Source organism: Lutzomyia longipalpis, chromosome 2 (genome assembly GCF_024334085.1).
Source record: "Lutzomyia longipalpis isolate SR_M1_2022 chromosome 2, ASM2433408v1".
Classification (NCBI taxonomy): domain Eukaryota; kingdom Metazoa; phylum Arthropoda; class Insecta; order Diptera; family Psychodidae; genus Lutzomyia; species Lutzomyia longipalpis.
The window spans coordinates 34896692-34914909 of record NC_074708.1 but is presented as its reverse complement, the minus strand read 5'-3'; the positions used below and the strand labels follow the sequence as shown (position 1 = coordinate 34914909).

General features: G+C 35.1%; 2 protein-coding genes across 2 annotated transcripts; one reads left to right on the top strand and one right to left on the bottom strand.

Moving 5' to 3' along the window:
* Positions 1 to 1436: 1436 nt before the first annotated feature.
* Positions 1437 to 3098, bottom strand: LOC129790321 (KRR1 small subunit processome component homolog). Its single transcript, XM_055827792.1, has one exon. The coding sequence runs from the start codon at positions 2460 to 2462 to the stop codon at positions 1443 to 1445; it is 1020 nt and encodes a 339-aa protein (XP_055683767.1). The 5' UTR covers positions 2463 to 3098; the 3' UTR covers positions 1437 to 1442.
* Positions 3099 to 3197: 99 nt separating this feature from the next.
* LOC129790191 (TBC1 domain family member 17) lies at positions 3198 to 13096 on the top strand. Its single transcript, XM_055827572.1, has 4 exons — positions 3198 to 3314; positions 7341 to 8126; positions 9927 to 10472; positions 11704 to 13096. The coding sequence occupies exons 1-4, from the start codon at positions 3288 to 3290 to the stop codon at positions 12385 to 12387; spliced, it is 2043 nt and encodes a 680-aa protein (XP_055683547.1). The 5' UTR covers positions 3198 to 3287; the 3' UTR covers positions 12388 to 13096.
* The last annotated feature ends 5122 nt before the right edge of the window (positions 13097 to 18218 follow it).

Here is an 18218-nt window from a genome sequence, read left to right as displayed (position 1 = left end):
TTTTTATAGCTAACTTTAACATCATTTTGTTCATCTTCAAGTTTAAGGTTAGAAATACCGGATCCTCCAACGGAAAGAAGCACAGCTCGCAAAAGGTTGATCAGCTTATCAGTCAATTCCGTATTCAATAAAACGACTAAGAAATTTCCATTAAAATCACTTTTATTTCAAACATAATAGATTTTTTTTACATTTATCAACTTTTTTTTTTTTTTTTTTTTTTTTTTTTACATTTATCAACTTCATTAGGGAACATTTCTTCTTAAAAAAAATTCAGATATTAATTATTCGACACTTCCGGCAGTAAAAAGCTTCAAATTCTGTAACAAGCCGAAAGATTTTTTTGTAACTATTTCTCAAGTTTAGCCTCATTTGAAATAAGTTTTTATAGCTAACTTTAACATCATTTTGTTCATCTTCTTCCTGGCTTAGATCAAGTCATGTCCTAATCTTTTCCGTACCTCCATTTCTCTGCTCTCCCTGCTCTCAGGCGTAGTATCTCGTTACGCATATCATGTAAAAGGTTCTCTATCTGAGTAACCGTCATTTCAGTGTAGTCCTGACGCTTTAAGTTTTGCAGCATCAAAAAAGCTTCATATGTAAAGTCTGTGTCATCTGAAGGGTCGTAAAGATGTTTCCCGCAGCATACTGCAGTATCCAGAATGATAAACCCCAGTTCTATAAGCATTTCTAATCTTGCTATCTTTGGGATTCTGACGAGATTTGACGGATTGCTGCAGTTGAATATACATGAGGTGCTGGGCGGAATACTCGGGGTCCGTAGTCGCACCTTTTGCTCATGCTGCGGGATGCGTCGTGAGGATAATCGGAATAATCCTTGCGCAGCTTGATTTGAAGCTGATGTTGCACTTTGTTCAGGAAGTTCAGGTGAAGATGCCCCAGCAGACCTTGCCTGATGAGACGTATCTGATGTACCAGCTTTTTCCTGCATTGTCCTTTCTTGGCTTATCCTTTCAGTCCTTTCTTGCAACGTCAATAACTAACAGGATGCTGATGATGGCGTTGTTTAATGTATACGCGCTTTCTGTACGTCCTCCTTCTCTGAAACTTCTAGAAAAACTAAAATTATCCGTCGCGTGCGTTCAAAACTGTCAAAATCTATACAATGTTGTCATTTTTTGCCTCTTCCAACGTGAGTTAGAAAGAGACGGCAAGTGTTAACCTCAATGAATTTCTTGATTAATCTTTATCTAAAAACTATTATCTTGTCAACTCTGTCCCAGACCAAGATGTTGCAATTAATTTCAGATCTTTTAATGCAAAATAAGAGCCTCAAAAGTGAATTTTTAACCTTTTACACGTTCTTTGAAATATTTTATTTTCTAAATGCTAAAAAAGACATTATTTTACCCACAGCAAAGTTCTTAATGTTCCACATGGACGCAAAAGGGTTAAAAAAAATGAATAAAGCTTAATTATTTTTAAGATTTAACTTGCTTTTTATTGATTTTTCTTATTTTCTCCTTCAACTTCTTCACATCCAAAGTTCCCTCCTCCGCCGGTTTAGCTTTTTTGGACTTTGGCTCCTCCGGTGGTGGTTGGAAGTCCTTGTTGCGCTTCTCCTCCTGCTTCTTGGCGGCAACCTTCTGTTTCTCCTCCCGCTCCTTGAGTTTCTTCGCACGCTTCTGATCCTCCTTGAGGAAGTACTCTCCGGATGCCAATTGCTTGTCAATCTTGCTCTCAGGCTGCGGTGGCGGGAATGGTGTGTACTCCTTTTTCACCTTCTTCTTGGGTTGCTTGCGCTTAACGTTCTTATTGCGGAATTTCGGCAGGAATCGCGTCCAATCTTCATTTTTGAGATTTGGATCTTTCGCGAGTTCCCGTTTAATCATCAATGCTTTGATGTTGTAGATCGGATGGACGTTATTCATGGTATCAATGACAATCTCTCGTACGTACTGAAGACCACGGTAGGGACCCAGAGCTGAAACAGTGTTCCCCTGCACCAGGACATAGCAATTCGTGAGGAGTTCAATGGATTTGAGAGTTGCCCCATTGGGACCGATCAAACGTTGACGCCTCTTGACGAATTTCTCGCGATTCCTGCAGATCTTCCCGATTTGTATCACATCGCACCCCACCTCGTCCTCCAGCACGCGTTTTGCCTGCTCAAAGGGGACACTCCTGGCCAGCAAACGGATCATATCGCGTGCTTTGATAATGATGTACGGATCCCAAGTTTTGCGGGTTGTCTTCACCACCATACTCCCCTCAATGAGGTCCAGTTCCGCACGGATATGATGCTCCTCCAGGCACTTCTTCACGTGTGGCCAGCACTCCTTGAGGTACTTTTCACGGTATTTCGGGAAGAGCGTGGCAAAGAAACTCTCCTCCAGCAATCCATTTGGGTTGTCTTCTGGACGAAATTCAGGAATCTTCAGACTCCACGCATTCTCAACGGGTCCAGTTGCTTGTGGGGCCTCATCTTCACTACTTGACATGCTTTCCAAATTGTTTTTTAGCCGGAAATTGTTTATTTTTTGTTTTTTCACGTGTTTTTTATTTGTTTTGCTTTTTTTGACAACTTTGACATGTGTTTTGCAGTATGAAGTTGGCTTCTTTTGTTGTCAAATTGTCGATAAGATCGTTATGCAGTTCGCACTCGCACGTCACTATTGTTGTCTCCTTCGCACGGAAGGTTTTTCCCAATTTTCTTGCATTTTTTGGGGAATTTTCACAGAGAAATTGTGTTTTCGCGCCTAGGTGGCGACGCCGCATCAATTGGCATCAAAAATTCGGAATGTTCCGAAAATCCATTTCCGAGAAAACCGAGTCGTGTAAAATCCCCAACCGTCAAAATTTCTGCAAACCCCAATTTCTGCCCAGAAAGGCTTCCCAGGGGCTCCAGAGCGCCCCGAGGTACTCCAGAAGCCCCAAAAATTTGTTTTGTGTCTGAAAAATTAACGGAAAAACAAGAAAAATCGCATTTTTGGAAAATCACTTCGATTGTCCGTTACAGTTCAAAAGAAAAGAAAATGCCATTGGAAATTCTCTGATTTTGTCCTACGACAGAACAAAAGAAAGATAAATCCATCAGAAATGGGGGTCGTATTCATCGGAAACATTCCGATGAAACATTCTCTATTGGGTGTGAAGTGGCAGTATGTCATTATTACACACAAAAAATATTCTCTCCAAAAAGTAATTGAAGAAAAACTTTTCCTCGCGATTATCACAATTTTCCACGAATTTTCTAGTGTCAAAAGTGTGTGTACTCTTAATGCACAATCTCTTGTGTGCATAGGTTGGTGTGTTATGCTGAAAAAATGGATGAAAACATCGAAAATCCTCATGTAAGTGAATGACCACTCTTGACCTCTTGACCCCACGAAATCCTTTTTTTTCTCCTCCTAATCTTTTTTTTTCGGTGATATGTATCAGCCTCTGGGTATTCCTGGAGGTCAAAGGGTGCAGTGGGTGATAGAAACAGAATGTATTGAGTAATTATCGCGGGGTGGGGTTGTTTTTGCAATCGAGGCTCGCGAGAAGTCGTAGTTTTGCTCGAAAACTGACTCATGGATTGCGCCACAGAAAGCTTTAATTAATCTATCCGCCTCACTAAAGCACAAATCAGAGGCATTTTGCAGAGAGTTTTCTTATCAGCGAAAACTGTTAAAGTTCTTTCAAATAGTGGACGGACAATTGTAACAAAAGAGCTAAAAAAAAAATCACCAAATCATAGCAGCTGTTTATTGTCCGGAAACTTTGAAGGGGCATCGCAATCAGCTTTTTTGTGACCTTTAAAAAAATCTAAAAATTTGATTTTTTTCTTTGTTTGCGAAATTTTATTTTTATTCTGTTAAAAATTGGGAGTTTTTTCATAAAATGATCCAATTGATACAGAAAGCGCCCTGTTTGAATTCTTTATCAATTTTCAAAAAGGTCTCACGAGTTTTTTTTTGCTATCTTTTTAATAGATAAAGAACACCTTCGCGGTGTTTTGACTGATTTTTTCTATCAGAAAAACATTCCTGTTGCAAAGCAGTTTGACGAAGAATCTCCTAATTAATCAGAATAGACAGTTTATAGCAAAGATTAAAGGTTATCACAGCACAGTGCCGAAGATTGAGGCATAAAGAATAAAAATCTTTTAGAAATAAATGAAAAAAAGTTTGCAATTAAATTCTGATAAGCAGTAAACAAAATGTATGAATAATAATTTACAAGTGGGCGGAATAGAGATAGTTTCAAGATTTGAGAAGTTGTAATAAAGCTAATTAATGCATAATGTTAACACAGAGTTCTCATACTGAGAGCAGGGGCGTAGCTAGGGAGGTTGATGAATCTCTAAATATCATTAAAATTTAAGGTTTACCTTAGAAATAAAAAAAATGTAGTTAGAATAAAATTTTAAACGTTAAAAATGATGAATCGATCGTTAAGAAGAGAACGTCAAATGTTAAAATCAAAACAACTACAATCGTTAGATAATAAACGTCAAAAGTTAAGACAAACGTCAAATAATGGAGGAATTGTCAAATGTTAAAAAAAATACGTTAAACATTAAACATAAATAAAATGTTAGATTAAACATCAAGCCTTAGAAAAAAACGTCAATTGTAAAAAAAAATCTTTGATCGTTAGAAAATTAGCGTCAAAGTTTGAAAAGAAATGATCATGATACCAAGCAAACGTCAAACGTTAGACACAAACAATTTGTCAGTCAAAAGCTGCTTATTCGAAAGAAACAGTTGCATTAAAATTCTAATTTTTAATAAACTTTAACTTCCTAGTTGTTCATTTTAATCATTTTTAGGGTTATTTGAATAAAGAAAAATCTTTTTTTTTTTTTAACAATTTCTTAAAAAAAAGTTTTAAGTTACGTCCCATTCAAATATCGCGCTTTTATTGGAAAAGAGTTACTTTAATTTCCTGAAATTTGCTTTTGTAAACTATTAAGGAAAAGAATTTATTACATTGGCAACGTAATTTTAAGTTTTTTCTTAGTTAGAAAATATTACAAGCAGGATTCTCAGTGAGTATCAAGCGGTCTGAAATTGGGTGAAAATACACACTTCAATCATAAAAGAGCTACATATCTGAAGAATCAGACAAATACAGGACTAATAAAACCTCTTTATGAACGTTAACCCTTGGAATGCGGAGCGGGGTCGTTGAACGACCCCAGCGCTATATTTCGTGCTATAACTTAATAAATATAAAAGATACCATTCCCATCTTTTGGAAATAAGTTCTTTGGTTATCTGAGGAGGTTGTGTAAAAATTTCAGCTCAATCCGAGTACCACAAGAAAAGTTATTAAGGAAAATGTAGAAGAAGGGAATTCAAAAATTGGTGTAACGGTCATGCTGCGGAAAATTTTTTAGAATGAAGTTAGTCACATCATAAATCATATGGTTGAAGGGGGTTGAAGGGTTGTGTTTACTTTTTCACTTTACCTTCTCAGTGTCAGAATTATCGCGAATAAGTGACATAAACAACATAAAACATAATTATAAGCATATAAATGTGCAAAACAATAAAGAATATTCGAGAAATATTGCCATTTATCACGGTGCGGGAAGTGAGGGGAATGTGGGGAAGTAGTGAAAAAAATAGCAGTTGCGGTCAACTTCGTGGCAAATTTCTCACGAAGAAAGTGTGAAAAATGAGTGAAAAATGTTTTTCCCTAATATCTTCTTCTGCGTGTTTCCGGGTGGCGAATTTGTGATGCAAGGGACAAGAGGACTATATAAGGAATCTATAGGCACTAACCCGACAACTCCAGGTTGTATAGTTTGGGAGAAAATTGGCCTTCTTTTTGGGGTCGTTCAACGAACCCACCTTCGCATTCTACGTAACTACCAAGGCCTCCGCATTCCAAAGGTTAATATTATCAATTTAAGGATGCTCAATACATCATTTAATAGTCTAATAAGGAAATGCGTATTCTCGAAGAAAGAAAAATCGCCAAATGTACAAAAGACAGAATACTGGCAGAGATTTTCCAAAAAAATGTACCCAATTACGTCATCATTGTGATTTTTTTCTATTTTAAATATTTATTTTTTTTATCTTTTATGTTCTGTAGTGTTTTATTTGTAATATTTCGTGATATCCATGCGTTAAATTGAATAAAATTGTGAAGCCTCAATATTTTGAAATATAGGTTAAATGGGTTTTTAATTAATTTTTTTTTTTGAGAAGAAACTACCTGAAATATTGGGCCTTATTCAGCGACCAAGAAATCCTCGAAATCTTTGGATTTTGTATCGATATCAAGGGTTTCTTGGTCGCTGAATAAGGCCCTTTATTCCATAATTTTTGAGTTTATCCAAAAAGAATCTTTTTGATCCTTCAAAAAGAAATTTAATTAAATAAACCACTAACCGCTTAAATGTGTTAACACGGATGGGTTAAATTTTATCCACCTGTGTCATATACGATAAATTAAATGCAAAGAAGAAAACAAAATTTTACTTGTGGCAATGCCATAGGGCTTTAGGGCTTTTCTAAAATACACAATTACATTAAAATGTTTTTTTTTTAATTATGTTTTTGTTTATCTCAAGTCTGTATTATACAGTGACGAGAAAAATAATAGGACCACCAATATAGGTTTTAAAGGTACCTCTGACTTCAATCGACAATATCTCAGGCTGTGGGTGACAAATTTTTAAAAGTGGCATATATTCGGAAAGCTACATTCATCCTTTTTCCAACGATGGTAGATTTTTGAAAATCGGCCCAACTGTTCAGTTTTGGTAGAAGATTGAACAAAAAGTGGCATTTTTTATATGGGTCTACTTGAACGACTGTCAAAAATCAGCCCCTCATCCGATTTTGATCACCGCGGCAGTTTTGGACAGGGGAAGAATGTAGCTTTCAGAGTTTTTTGAAATTTTGAAAATCGGACACCCAGACAAAAAGTTAGAATGGTTTTTGTAAGTGGTCCTATTTCAATAATTCATAGGTGAAAATGCTTCCTAATTTACACAAAGTTTCATAACAATTTTTTGTAAATTTTTATTTTTTTTTTAGAAAATTTTATTTTTATAAGTTATAAGTCTTTAAACTTTAACCAATTAAATTTAAATAAACATTTAACATTTAACAAACAAACAAACATTTAACATTTATACAGTGGGCACTGTATGTCTGTTTCTTGCATTTTTTGTTAATCATGTTTTGTGAGGAATAATCTAGGGCAATTCCGAGAGTTTTCATTAAGGATTTGCAATTAGTCCTCTGAAGAACGTCCTAATAAAGGATTCAAAGAATTAAAAAGAAATAAAATTCCTAATTAAGAGTTCTACTTAATTGTCCCTTTAAGTAGTTTAATTTAAAGAACTTTCCATTGGATGGTTGTCTCTTCAACAGGAAATCTGCACCCATGATGGTGTGATGGTAAAGAAAACAAATAGCAATTGCAGTGTGGAATCAAATACAACTGGTAGCATTCACCTAATACACAGCCTATCTACAAAAGAATTGTGGATCGAATGGCGCCCAAACGATGGTTTTCTCATCTCCGATACGGATACGCAGGAGCAGGATGAATGGTCCTTTGTGGATACCATCGTTAGGCGCAATCGTACCATAAGTGAGAGCCTCATTTTTAACACAAACACCAACAACATCAGCGTCAAGGAGCCCCCGCAAGGGCAGACGCCCCCGAAGCCACGAACTATTCGTGTTAAATTGAAGGACCTCAAGTGCGTGGAGGTGCTGAAGAATGGCTTGGTAATTAAGCTAATTGCAAAAGCTGATGGACGCCTTCACAGTGAATTTGTGTTTCAACACGGGAATGCTGACAACTTTGTGCGTAGCCTCTCATCGACACACTGCCTCCAGCGCAACCACCGGAATCGCAATACCTACGACATTGTCGAAGATCACACCCTACCGCATGATTCGGATAAGCTGCAGAAGACATTTGCAGAGTTGCAAATTGACGACATTAAATCGGGTAGTGGGTGGATAACGGACGTTATGAGACGCCCGTTTGAGCATACATTGGATATCTTTGCAAAGATTACGGATGTTTATGTGGCAACACCAACATCACCCCCAGCTGCGAGTCCCAAAACCACACGGCCGCCTGTTGGACAAACTGCTGCATCCCCATCGAGTACAATGATGCAGTCAACGACAGAGGATTACGAGGTGAGGAATTAAGTAAAATTAAAAGATTAATAAATAAATAAATTATTTTGTTAGAAGAATTTGCCAACTTTTGTGTGAAATTTCCCTCAAAAATTGGCCAAGAGAGAGGGAGATTGTTTGAAATTCTGCGACAAATTGCAATTTTAAAAATGAAAAGGGAAAGCCCTGTTTCTATGCTTGAAAGGTGATAAGGGAGATAGTAGTATTTACAATTGTTTAAAGAGAGAGATCTTAAACTTCCAAGAGGGGGCTGCAGGCAAAATTTTAAAACATTCAGATCGTGTTGTGAGAGTAAATTGGCAGTGGGTATGTTCTTTGAATTATGTGTTTCACTCTTAACTGGAAAGGTGAGAATGTTATAAACTATCAATTATTTTATCTAAAATTGGCACGTTTTAAATGTTTAACGTTTCTATGTGTCCGAAAAGCCAATATGGCGTCTGTGATTAGTCAAATTTTATTCATTTCTAATGATTTCTTTTCTGTTAAAAATTAAAATAAAACAGAATTGTTCTAGCTCCAATTATTTCTTTGTTTCTCCAATGCCTGATGTGATTTAAGAAGATAAAACAAAGCCTTGAGCGAAAAATTATTTCGTTCTTTTCTTAGTGCTTTTAAGGAAGATGAGCAAACTTTTCTTGAATCTTTGTTGATCCCAAAAAAAAATTAAAGAACGAAATTTGATTTCATAAAAGGATGTTTATCTGTATGAAAATATTCAGTTTTTGGGAAATATTCGAATATGGGTAATTAAAAAAATATTTAGCAGATACAAAATATCTTTTAGTTTTTATTCAAAAATAAACTCAGATTGAGAGGGAATAGCCTAAAAAGTAATACAATAGAATCAAGCCTAAATTATTAAATTAATTTCTTAAAAGTATTATTTAATTCAAGCTTAAAAATTCTAAATTCAATCCTTAAAAGAATTAATTGAAGCTCAAAAATTCTAAATTAAAGACTTAGATGTTCTAAATTCAAGTCTAAAAGAAAATAGAAACAAACCTTAAAGTACAGAATTCAAGCCTAGAAAGTTCTTTTTTCAAGCCTAGAAAGCTTCAATCCTAGCTTTTAAAATATTACATATTTCAAGCTTAAAAAATTTAGGCTTAAGATACTAAATTGATGCAAAAAAGGAACTAAATTCAAGCCTAAAAGTAGTAATTAGGGCTTTAAAATTCAAAATAAAGCTTCAGAAGTTCTGAATTCTAGTCTAAAAGTACTAAGTTCAAGCCTAAAAAGTATTAGAATCAAGCCTTCAAATTCTAAATTCAAACATAGAAAGTTCTTATTTCAAGTCCAGAAAGTTCTGAATCCATGAGCTCTAAAAATATTACATAATTCAAGCTTAAAAAATTCTAAATTAAAGTTCAGAATTAAGGCTTAAGATACTAAATTGAAGCATGAAAAGTAATAGAATCAGCCTAAAGCCTAAAAACACTAAATTCATATTGTAAAAGTACCTACTAATTAAGGCTTTAAAATTCAAAATTAAAGCCTAAGAATTTCTGAATTCAAGACTGAATTCAAGTTCTAAATTCAAGCCTAGAAAAGTACTTAAGCAAAACCTAAAAATATTCGATTTTTAATATTGCAAAAGCTCAGATTGAAAAACAAACGCCTAAAAGGCATTAATCTGAAGCCGAAAAAAGTTAATTGGTTGAATTGGCTTTAGATTGACTGAAAATATCCCAATCTAAGAAAATATTCGGATTTTTAAAAAGCAGCAAAGAGACTTTCCCCAAAAGGTATTGAATAACGTTCTTTTACATTAAATTTTTGGCAATTTTCACATTTTAGGTGCTAAGCACATCTCCGCGTTTAATGGGCCCCGATGCTGATGGTGCTGGTGGAGCAAAGCCACCTTCGGAGAGTGGTGAAAAGCAAAAGTTGCCTCATATTGAGATCCAACCGCGTGGGCAACCGCTGAGTGAGATGGTGTGGCGAAGTATGATAAACGAAGATGGTAGCATTCCTAGTGAGAAGGTGGATCTGATTAAGGAGAAAATTTACCGGGGTGGCATTGAGGATGGACTTCGTGCGGAAGTGTGGAAGTATCTGTTGGACTACGATTTGTGGGGTAATACCAACACATTGCGCGATAGTTTGAGGAAACACAAGAAGATGGAATACTACACGATGAAGTCACAATGGTTACGCATGACGCCGGTACAGGAGAGCAATTTCACGGCTTTTCGTGACCGAAAGTGCCAAATTGAGAAGGATGTTAAGCGCACCGATCGTACGCAAGAGTTCTTTGCGGGTGATGATAATCCCAACTTGGAGACTCTCCATGAAATTCTAATGACATATGTGATGTACAACTTTGACCTTGGCTACGTGCAGGTAAAGGATGACCTTTTGCTGCTCTTATTTGAAAGTTTTTCCAATATAGGATCTTTGGTTTTAGTTGTGTTTCTTTCAGACACAGCTTTTGTGTACCGAGCAAAATCGAAAGTCGTCAAATCGGGCTCAAACTTCGGATGAGCACGAATTAGGGTCCCCACATTCCAAAAAACGTATGCGCCAAAAAAATTTTTTTTTCCGGCCGGCCGGATTATAAACTTAAATTGCAAGAGAACGGTAATAGATAGAGACTTGCGGTAAACGGCAAAGTTTAAATATCGACCTGAAGAAATCCGATTATGATGTCAAATCCACCCCCACCCCTCCGTCCGCCATTTTGAATAACCTCAAAATTTTGTTTTCGCTATATCTCAGTCCCTATTATAGCTAAAAATCTGAAATTTTTATATGTTGTAGGGGCCATCAAGAGCTTTCCAACGATACCTCATTTTCGGAAATCGGTCCAGCCGTTTAGTCAATATGGCCGCCGCAATTTTTCATCGAAAATCGACCATAACTCGAAAACGGCTTGACCGATTTTGATCAAACCGGGCTCAAATGAAAGCTCTCAACAAACCCCACAACTCTCTAGAACATCCGAAGTTTCAAAAGTGACCGCTAGGGGGCCAAAAATCAAAAATAAAATTTTCGATGAGTTTTCGATGAATATCTCGAAAACGCCATTATCGATTTGCTTCATTTTTTGATATATTATAGCCTACTATAACATCTATTTATAAAAAAAAAATTTTAAAAATTTATGTCGCCATTTTGAAAATATTGAGTTCCGACTTTAACATGTCATATCTCGGGTTCTACAAGTCCGATTTTGATCAACTCAAGCGCAAATGAAAGGTTTCGTGAAACCCTACAAATGTCTAGAACATTGCAACTTTGAGAAATGATCGCGAGAGGCGCTAAAATCAAAATTATAATTTTCGAACTCGAATATTTCGAAAATTCCATTATTGATTTACTTTATATTTTAATATGTTATAGTTGAGATTAAGACCTTTCCAACGATAGCTCAAACTCGAAAATCTACGGAGCCGTTCCCGAGTTATGGTGTTTTAAAGATTTCTTGAGGGATGACTTCAACTTTTCCCGACTTTGCGCGTATTTTAATTAATTTTGCGTTATAGTTTGCTCTCACAAAATTGGTACACTGAAAGAAACACAGCTCTCGTAAGCTTGGTCAGCTTACCAGTTACATTTTTTTTTCTTTCCGTAGGGTATGAGTGATCTTTTGGCGCCCATTTTGTACGTCATGAAGTGTGAGAAGGATGCTTTTTGGTGCTTTGTTGGTTTCATGGATCGGATCTTTACGAACTTTGACATGGACCAAGCTGGCATGAAAAGGCAACTTGGTGATCTAACCCTCCTCCTGGCCTTTGCCAATCCGCGACTCTACAGCTACTTCTTGGAGACGGGATCAGATAATATGTACTTTTGCTTCCGCTGGATGCTCGTGTGGTTTAAGCGGGAATTCTCACAGGATGACACAATGCGCCTGTGGGAGGTCCTATGGACGGGTCTACCGTGCATAAATTACCACCTATTCATCAGTTTAGCCATCCTCGATGGGGAGACGGAGGCAATACTTGATGCAAAGTATAATTTTAACGAAATCCTCAAGCACATCAATGAGTTGTCGATGCGTTTGGATTTGGATGCTATTCTGGCCAAGGCGGAGGCGATTTATTATCAAGTTAAAAATGCGCCACATCTTACGGATGAAATTCGTGGAATTATTGGGGAAGATCCCGTGGAGAAGGTAACCGAGATTCACACGGATAGCGATGATGAGTCAGATGCGGTGATCAGTGGACCTACGAAGAGTGTGGAGGAAGAAGAGAAGCTTCAGAAGAAAATTGAAGAAGCTCTGGAGCAGTCCATGTACTTCAATTTCTACTAGAATCGCTCCCGTAGCCCATCATAGTTATTCTGGGAGTCAACAATGCGGAATAGATTATAAAAAGAAACCGAAAAAGTAAACAAATTGAGAGAGAAAATCAGTTAGAGAATCACGCAGCTATTGATTCGTTGACAAGACAATTTTATTTGTGCAAAAAAAATTTCTTTTTAAGACAAGAAATAAGTTGTAAAAAAAAATTCAAGATTTTAGGGCCCAAAGTAATTTTTACTTGTGCGCCTGGTGGTAGGAATTAGACGAATACTGAAGACTCACAGAGATCATTGAAAGGCTGTGTGGTTGCCTTGGAGGATCATGTCTGTATTTTATTTTATTTTCTTGTATTCAAGCGATATTGACTGACTCTTGAAAGCAATATTAATTTGATTTACGAGTTGTTTTTTTTTGTCACCAAACAATGATCTTCACCCACACGATAAAGTTTTAAAAAAAAAGAATTAAGAGCAAAAACTAAATCTTTGAACTCAAAAAAGTCTTGTTTATTGAAAAATTGCAAAATTATTAATTTTTAAATATTCTTGAGTTTTGTTAGAATGATCCGTTTTGTGTATAAGTGTAGGAGAATCTCAACAAATTAATTGAAAATGCTGAAATATGCGAGGAAAGGAGTTTACATTTTTACTGTACATTATATAAAACAAACAATAAAATGTTTTAAGAATTTTCAAATAAATTTACATAATGCAACATAGATATTGGTTTTTATTTTAAAAAAAATCATCATTTTCAAGATTTTTGGGTCCCATCTTTTGGTCAGAAAATTCTGCTTTTTATCAGAAGAATATTCCGTTTTGATCAGAAGAGTATTCCATTTTGGTTAGAAGAATTTTTCAATTCGAAGAGGAATGTTCCATTTTGTCAGAAAAATATTCCGTTTTGATCAGGAAAATAATTTTCTTAATGACCAACGCATTATTTTCCTGATTTATTGCTTGTTTTTCATAACAAGAAAGTATTAGGGGGATATGGGGCAAAAAGTTGGTTTTTTGGGAGAAACATTTACCTGAATTCCATGGAAATATTTGAGATTTCCCATGACAAGTGATTAAGTGATTAAATATTAGTAAAAGCGAGTAATAAAACATGCTAAATTATAAGTATTGGTTTGTCCAATATTTATCCGGATTTCTAACCTAACATTTTTACCATTATATGCAATGGGGATGAAGGAAACAGAAAATCAAAATTATACTGAATTTATGTGAATATCTCAGGTTAGAAATCCGTGTAAATATTGGATAACCTAATAATAAGTGTGCTGACTTGGGAACAATTAAATAAATAAATAAATAAAAAGTTAACTGCCTTAAAAAGGGCTTCTAACTTTTTGTCCCAAATGGTACTTTTTAGTGTCAGTGTTCTACGGGAAAACCCGGAAATTTTTTTCGGAAAACTTAGACTAGACTTATTAGACTTTATTTATATAGCAATTGTTGCTCTATCTAAAAATGCATTAGGATCAAAAAAAAATTACAGAAATACGCCAAAATATGATATTGAAATGAAAGGTAAAAGTATAACTTTGAAATTCGAATAATTTGTTTTATAAATAAATCCCAAAATATTAGATTAATTATTATAAAACTTTATAGGCTTAGTTAGAGTTATAAAAGGTACCTTTTGATTAAATTAGAATAATTACGAAATAATATTTACTGAGATACATATTGCAGATGTGTTGTCTTGTCTTTCTAACTTTTTGTCCCAGTTACCCTTATTCTTCTGATCATGAACCCGTTTCACTGTTCAATCGTTTATTATCCTGATTTATAGCTTATTATCTTAATCTAATGTCATATTTTCCTGATAAAAATGGCAGATTTTTCTAACAAAATGGAACATTCCCCTTCAAACTGAAATTTTTTTTTGATCAAAATGAAATATTCTTCTGATCAAAGGCAGAATTTTCTGATCAAAAGATATGACCCGCCCATGAACGGGTACAGAACACTCTAATATTGATATGTGATGGTACCATGTAGTTAACCCTTTAGAGACTATTGGGTTGTTGTCATTTAATTAAATTTTCATATGACTGCTCGCGAAAGATTGATCAGCTTACCATTACCAGTAGGGGAGACCGGGATAAAAAAAGTCAATTTACATAAATTCTTATCTGCAGGATTCCTCAAGGGCAAGAAAATTTCCTCGATAGCTCATTCTCATAGAAAATTTCCTGGCCAACAACTTTGTCTCAGACCATTTTTTCTCTATCTCCACGGGAAAAATGAGTTTTCGAGCTTTTCCTAAACCCTTCCGCTTCTGACTTTTTTTAAACGCGGCGTGTAAATATAGTAACCAGCGGGGTAAAAAAAGTCGGTGGAATTGTCCGACATTTCCAAGGATTTTCCACCTGAGAGATTGATAGTAGTTGATAGCTAAACGTCTCACCTTTTAATCCGCGATAAGGAATTTCACATTTATATAAACGAAAACAGAGAATTTTGCGATTTTTTCAACCACGACATTTTGCAACAAATCCCAAGAGGCATGTTTTGATTCAAACAATTGTTCAGAAAAATCATAAAAAGTTAGTGAAAAATACACCTTGGCAACGTTTTCTACATTAACCTAGCAGTGAAAAAAATTATCAAATTGGAAAATTCAATGCGCAAAAGTTAGGGAAATGGGCTGATCGGATAATCTCTAAATTACAGTCAATTATTAAAGGTTAGTAGGACTTTCCACCATAATTTTTTCCGATTAATAACTTGGGAGAAATTGCCATTTGAAAATTCCAAACTGACTTTTTTTACCCGGGTCTCCCCTACATTTACTTTTTTTACATTCAAAACCATGTTTCGTATCAACCCTTTAGTGACATTTTTGCCCCCTTTTTCTCCTAATAATTTCATAGTTAGTTCAAAGTTCATTTTATGTGACCTATACCTACCACACGCAACCTACCTAATTTATACATAATAATAAACATATTAAATTGAATGAAAAAGAAAACTATTATTCTTTTATACGCGTAAAAAAGTCTATAATGCTGTGATATTTAAAATATTTGCCGTCCTATCCTTGGCCCAATCACTTTCAGTTTAATTTGTGTGTGATAGAAATGTGACAAAACTTCTGCATTCTTTGCGGTATTACCGACGCGCGAGTGAAAAGAGATTGTGATGGACGCAATGACGAAAGGTTTGAGAAGTTATAAAAGACAGGAGGATGGATTAATAAAAAAAATATGGGTGTTAAATAATTTTCGGAATACTAAAGCCTAATAGCTATATGTGATTTCTCGCGAACATTCATCAGAAATTTAATTGTATTGTGCAATGAACTGGGTGATTTCTTTCATTTTTCTATATAAATCTGTGGTGTAGTTGGGAAACGCATTGCAAAGAGGGGTCTTAGTTAGAGATTTTGGGTGATTCAATTAATGTAATTTATACAGGTGTGTGTGTGTGCGTGGATTGCGGGGAGAGGTGAAGATTAAATTGGCAAAAGAAGTCGGGGTAAGAGGCGATAAAAGAGCTACTTGATGGTATAATTTACAATTTGCTGTTTTTTTTTTCAACTTCAATCCAACAACCCATTCTCAAGCAATACAACAAAAATCTCTTTTATATCTTTTGTACTCACCTCACACACCTTTTGAATTATTTTTGATCGTTTTCGACGGAGGTGTTTCAAATGTGCAGCACATTTTTCTTTTGGTCTGTGCGATGCCTCCCCGAAAAGACTTTTGGTGTACGCGCGCGACGTGTAAAAAAAAAAAAGAAAACGCAATTTCGGCAGCAACGACAAGCCAAACACTCAAAGGAATCACAATAAACAAATTGTTGTCTATCTAATCAATAATAAAAACTGCTAATGGTCATGTTCGTATTAATATTAACAGCCTTTTCTCTCCTCCACATCCCATTTCGATGTTTCGTCTATTAATTCATCGCAATATGTGGTGTAAAACACTTGGCACTTTTTCTCTCCATCATCCACCAATATGGACCTTTTCTTTGCCGTCGCCGCGTGAATTTTTGACGTTGACGGAATAACATGAGAAAAAATGCGTTTTTAGAAAGTTTCCCCTGGAGCTTTGCCTCGCGGAGGACCTTCTTTTTGCATCTATTTCATCACACAACACACACCTCTCAAATGAGATCTTTATGAGAATTTTCAGCATCTCAACAAGAAGCTCACTCTCAGTCTGACGAAATAATTATATACGAAAGATTGTGTCCCAAAAGGGTACAAAAACCATAACCAAAGACATTGGACTTAATTGCACTTTCTCACCTTGTTTGATTTTTGTTTATTTGCCGAAGCTTTTGTGAATTATTGTTCAATTTTTTTTGTAGATTTGCAATGAAAGATGATTGTATGGCTTGGAACTTGTGGCGATTGTATATAATTTATTTTTTAATCTTGATGCAAGGCTAATTCGCGCAGGGCTCATTGATAATTTCAACGAGATATTCAATGGATTTAAATACATACATAATGTGGGAAAAACTTTTTTTATTTTCTTGTGAGCTTTCATGTTTTGCAAAAAAATATAAGTAGGGGAGAGCGGGGCTAATAAAGTCACTTAAGGGTTTGGAAAAAGCCTAAAATATCATATTTCCTAGCTAGAAAGAACAAAATGATCTGAGAAAGAGTTGTAGGGCAGTAAATTTCCTAAAGAAATGAGCTATACATTTAGCTTTATCTATTTGGGAAATATATTATTTTGAGCTTTTTCTAAACCCTTAAGTGACTTTTTTAACCCCGGTCTCCCCTAAGGTATGTGTCTTCTTACCAAAAATTTTAAGTTTAATTTTTTTGGCAAAATTTTAATATAAAAATTAAACTTAAGACTAAGGTAACAAAAAAAAACAATTTTATATATATTTTTTTTTTCAAGACAGTTTTGCTTAAGCTTAGTGTGTTCGACTTTCTTTGAATTTTTAGTAGGGGAGGACGGGGTAATTCGGCCACTTTCTATTTCTAAAAATGGCATTATCACAAATGCTAGAAAATCCATTTCTTCACAGTTTATACTCCCCAATAGCGATAACCAATCGTACCAAGTTTGGGGAGCCCCACAATAAGCTTACTTTAGCTGCAGTGGATTGGAAGCGATCTTATTCGCGGCCACCCCAAACAAATCTGAATCTGAAAATCTGAAGTTTGGGGAAAATCCGATAATTAGATTTTCTTTTATTTGATAAAAATCTTTTTTTTTTTTATTTTCAAGTGCATTTGGTATTTTGAGAGGTCGTCATTTTCAATATATTTCAATATATGGGTCATTGATCCATCATAAACACGATAGTGACATCCATTTCCCGATATCTCAAACAGATTTTCCTGTGGAAATGGTTTTATTCGGAAAATTGGAGTGGGGTAATTTAGCCACTTGAATTTTTCCGGCACTATTTTCCGACCACATTAAGATATTCTTCATGGTTGTGCTTTTTAAAGTTTTCTTAATGATTGTAAACAAAGTATGATGAAAAATTTAAGCTAGAAAAAAAAATTAAAGATAATTTGAAAAATGTCCTTTTTGAGTTCATGCTCGTTTATGGTTCAGAAAATGTTTAAGTTTGAGGCTCTGTTAAATTTTTTTATCTGGCAAATTACTGGAAACGAAGATAAATATCCTATCTTCCCATAAAATAATCTGACAAATAATTTTTTTATTGTCTAAAAATTTTCATGTTTAATAATTCATGCGCCAAAGTGGCCAAATTACCTCGTCTTCCATAAAAAAATAGTAGAAAAATACTTTTATTTTCATATTTTTAAAATTTTCATGAAGGTTAACTCCAAAAATTATCTAGAAAAATTAATTTCTAGCCAATGTTCTTGAAATCTTGCCAAAAGTA

What these genes read in the sequence shown, in the direction of transcription:
- LOC129790321 (XM_055827792.1), bottom strand. Translation starts at nt 2,462, where the DNA reads ATGTCAAGTAGTGAAGATGAGGCCCCACAAGCAACTGGACCCGTTGAG.
- LOC129790191 (XM_055827572.1), top strand. Translation starts at nt 3,288, where the DNA reads ATGGATGAAAACATCGAAAATCCTCAT. An exon ending in AAAACATCGAAAATCCTCAT is followed by an intron (nt 3,315 to 7,340) that starts GTAAGTGAATGA and finishes TCTCTTCAACAG; the next exon opens with GAAATCTGCACCCATGATGG. An exon ending in CAACGACAGAGGATTACGAG is followed by an intron (nt 8,127 to 9,926) that starts GTGAGGAATTAA and finishes TTCACATTTTAG; the next exon opens with GTGCTAAGCACATCTCCGCG.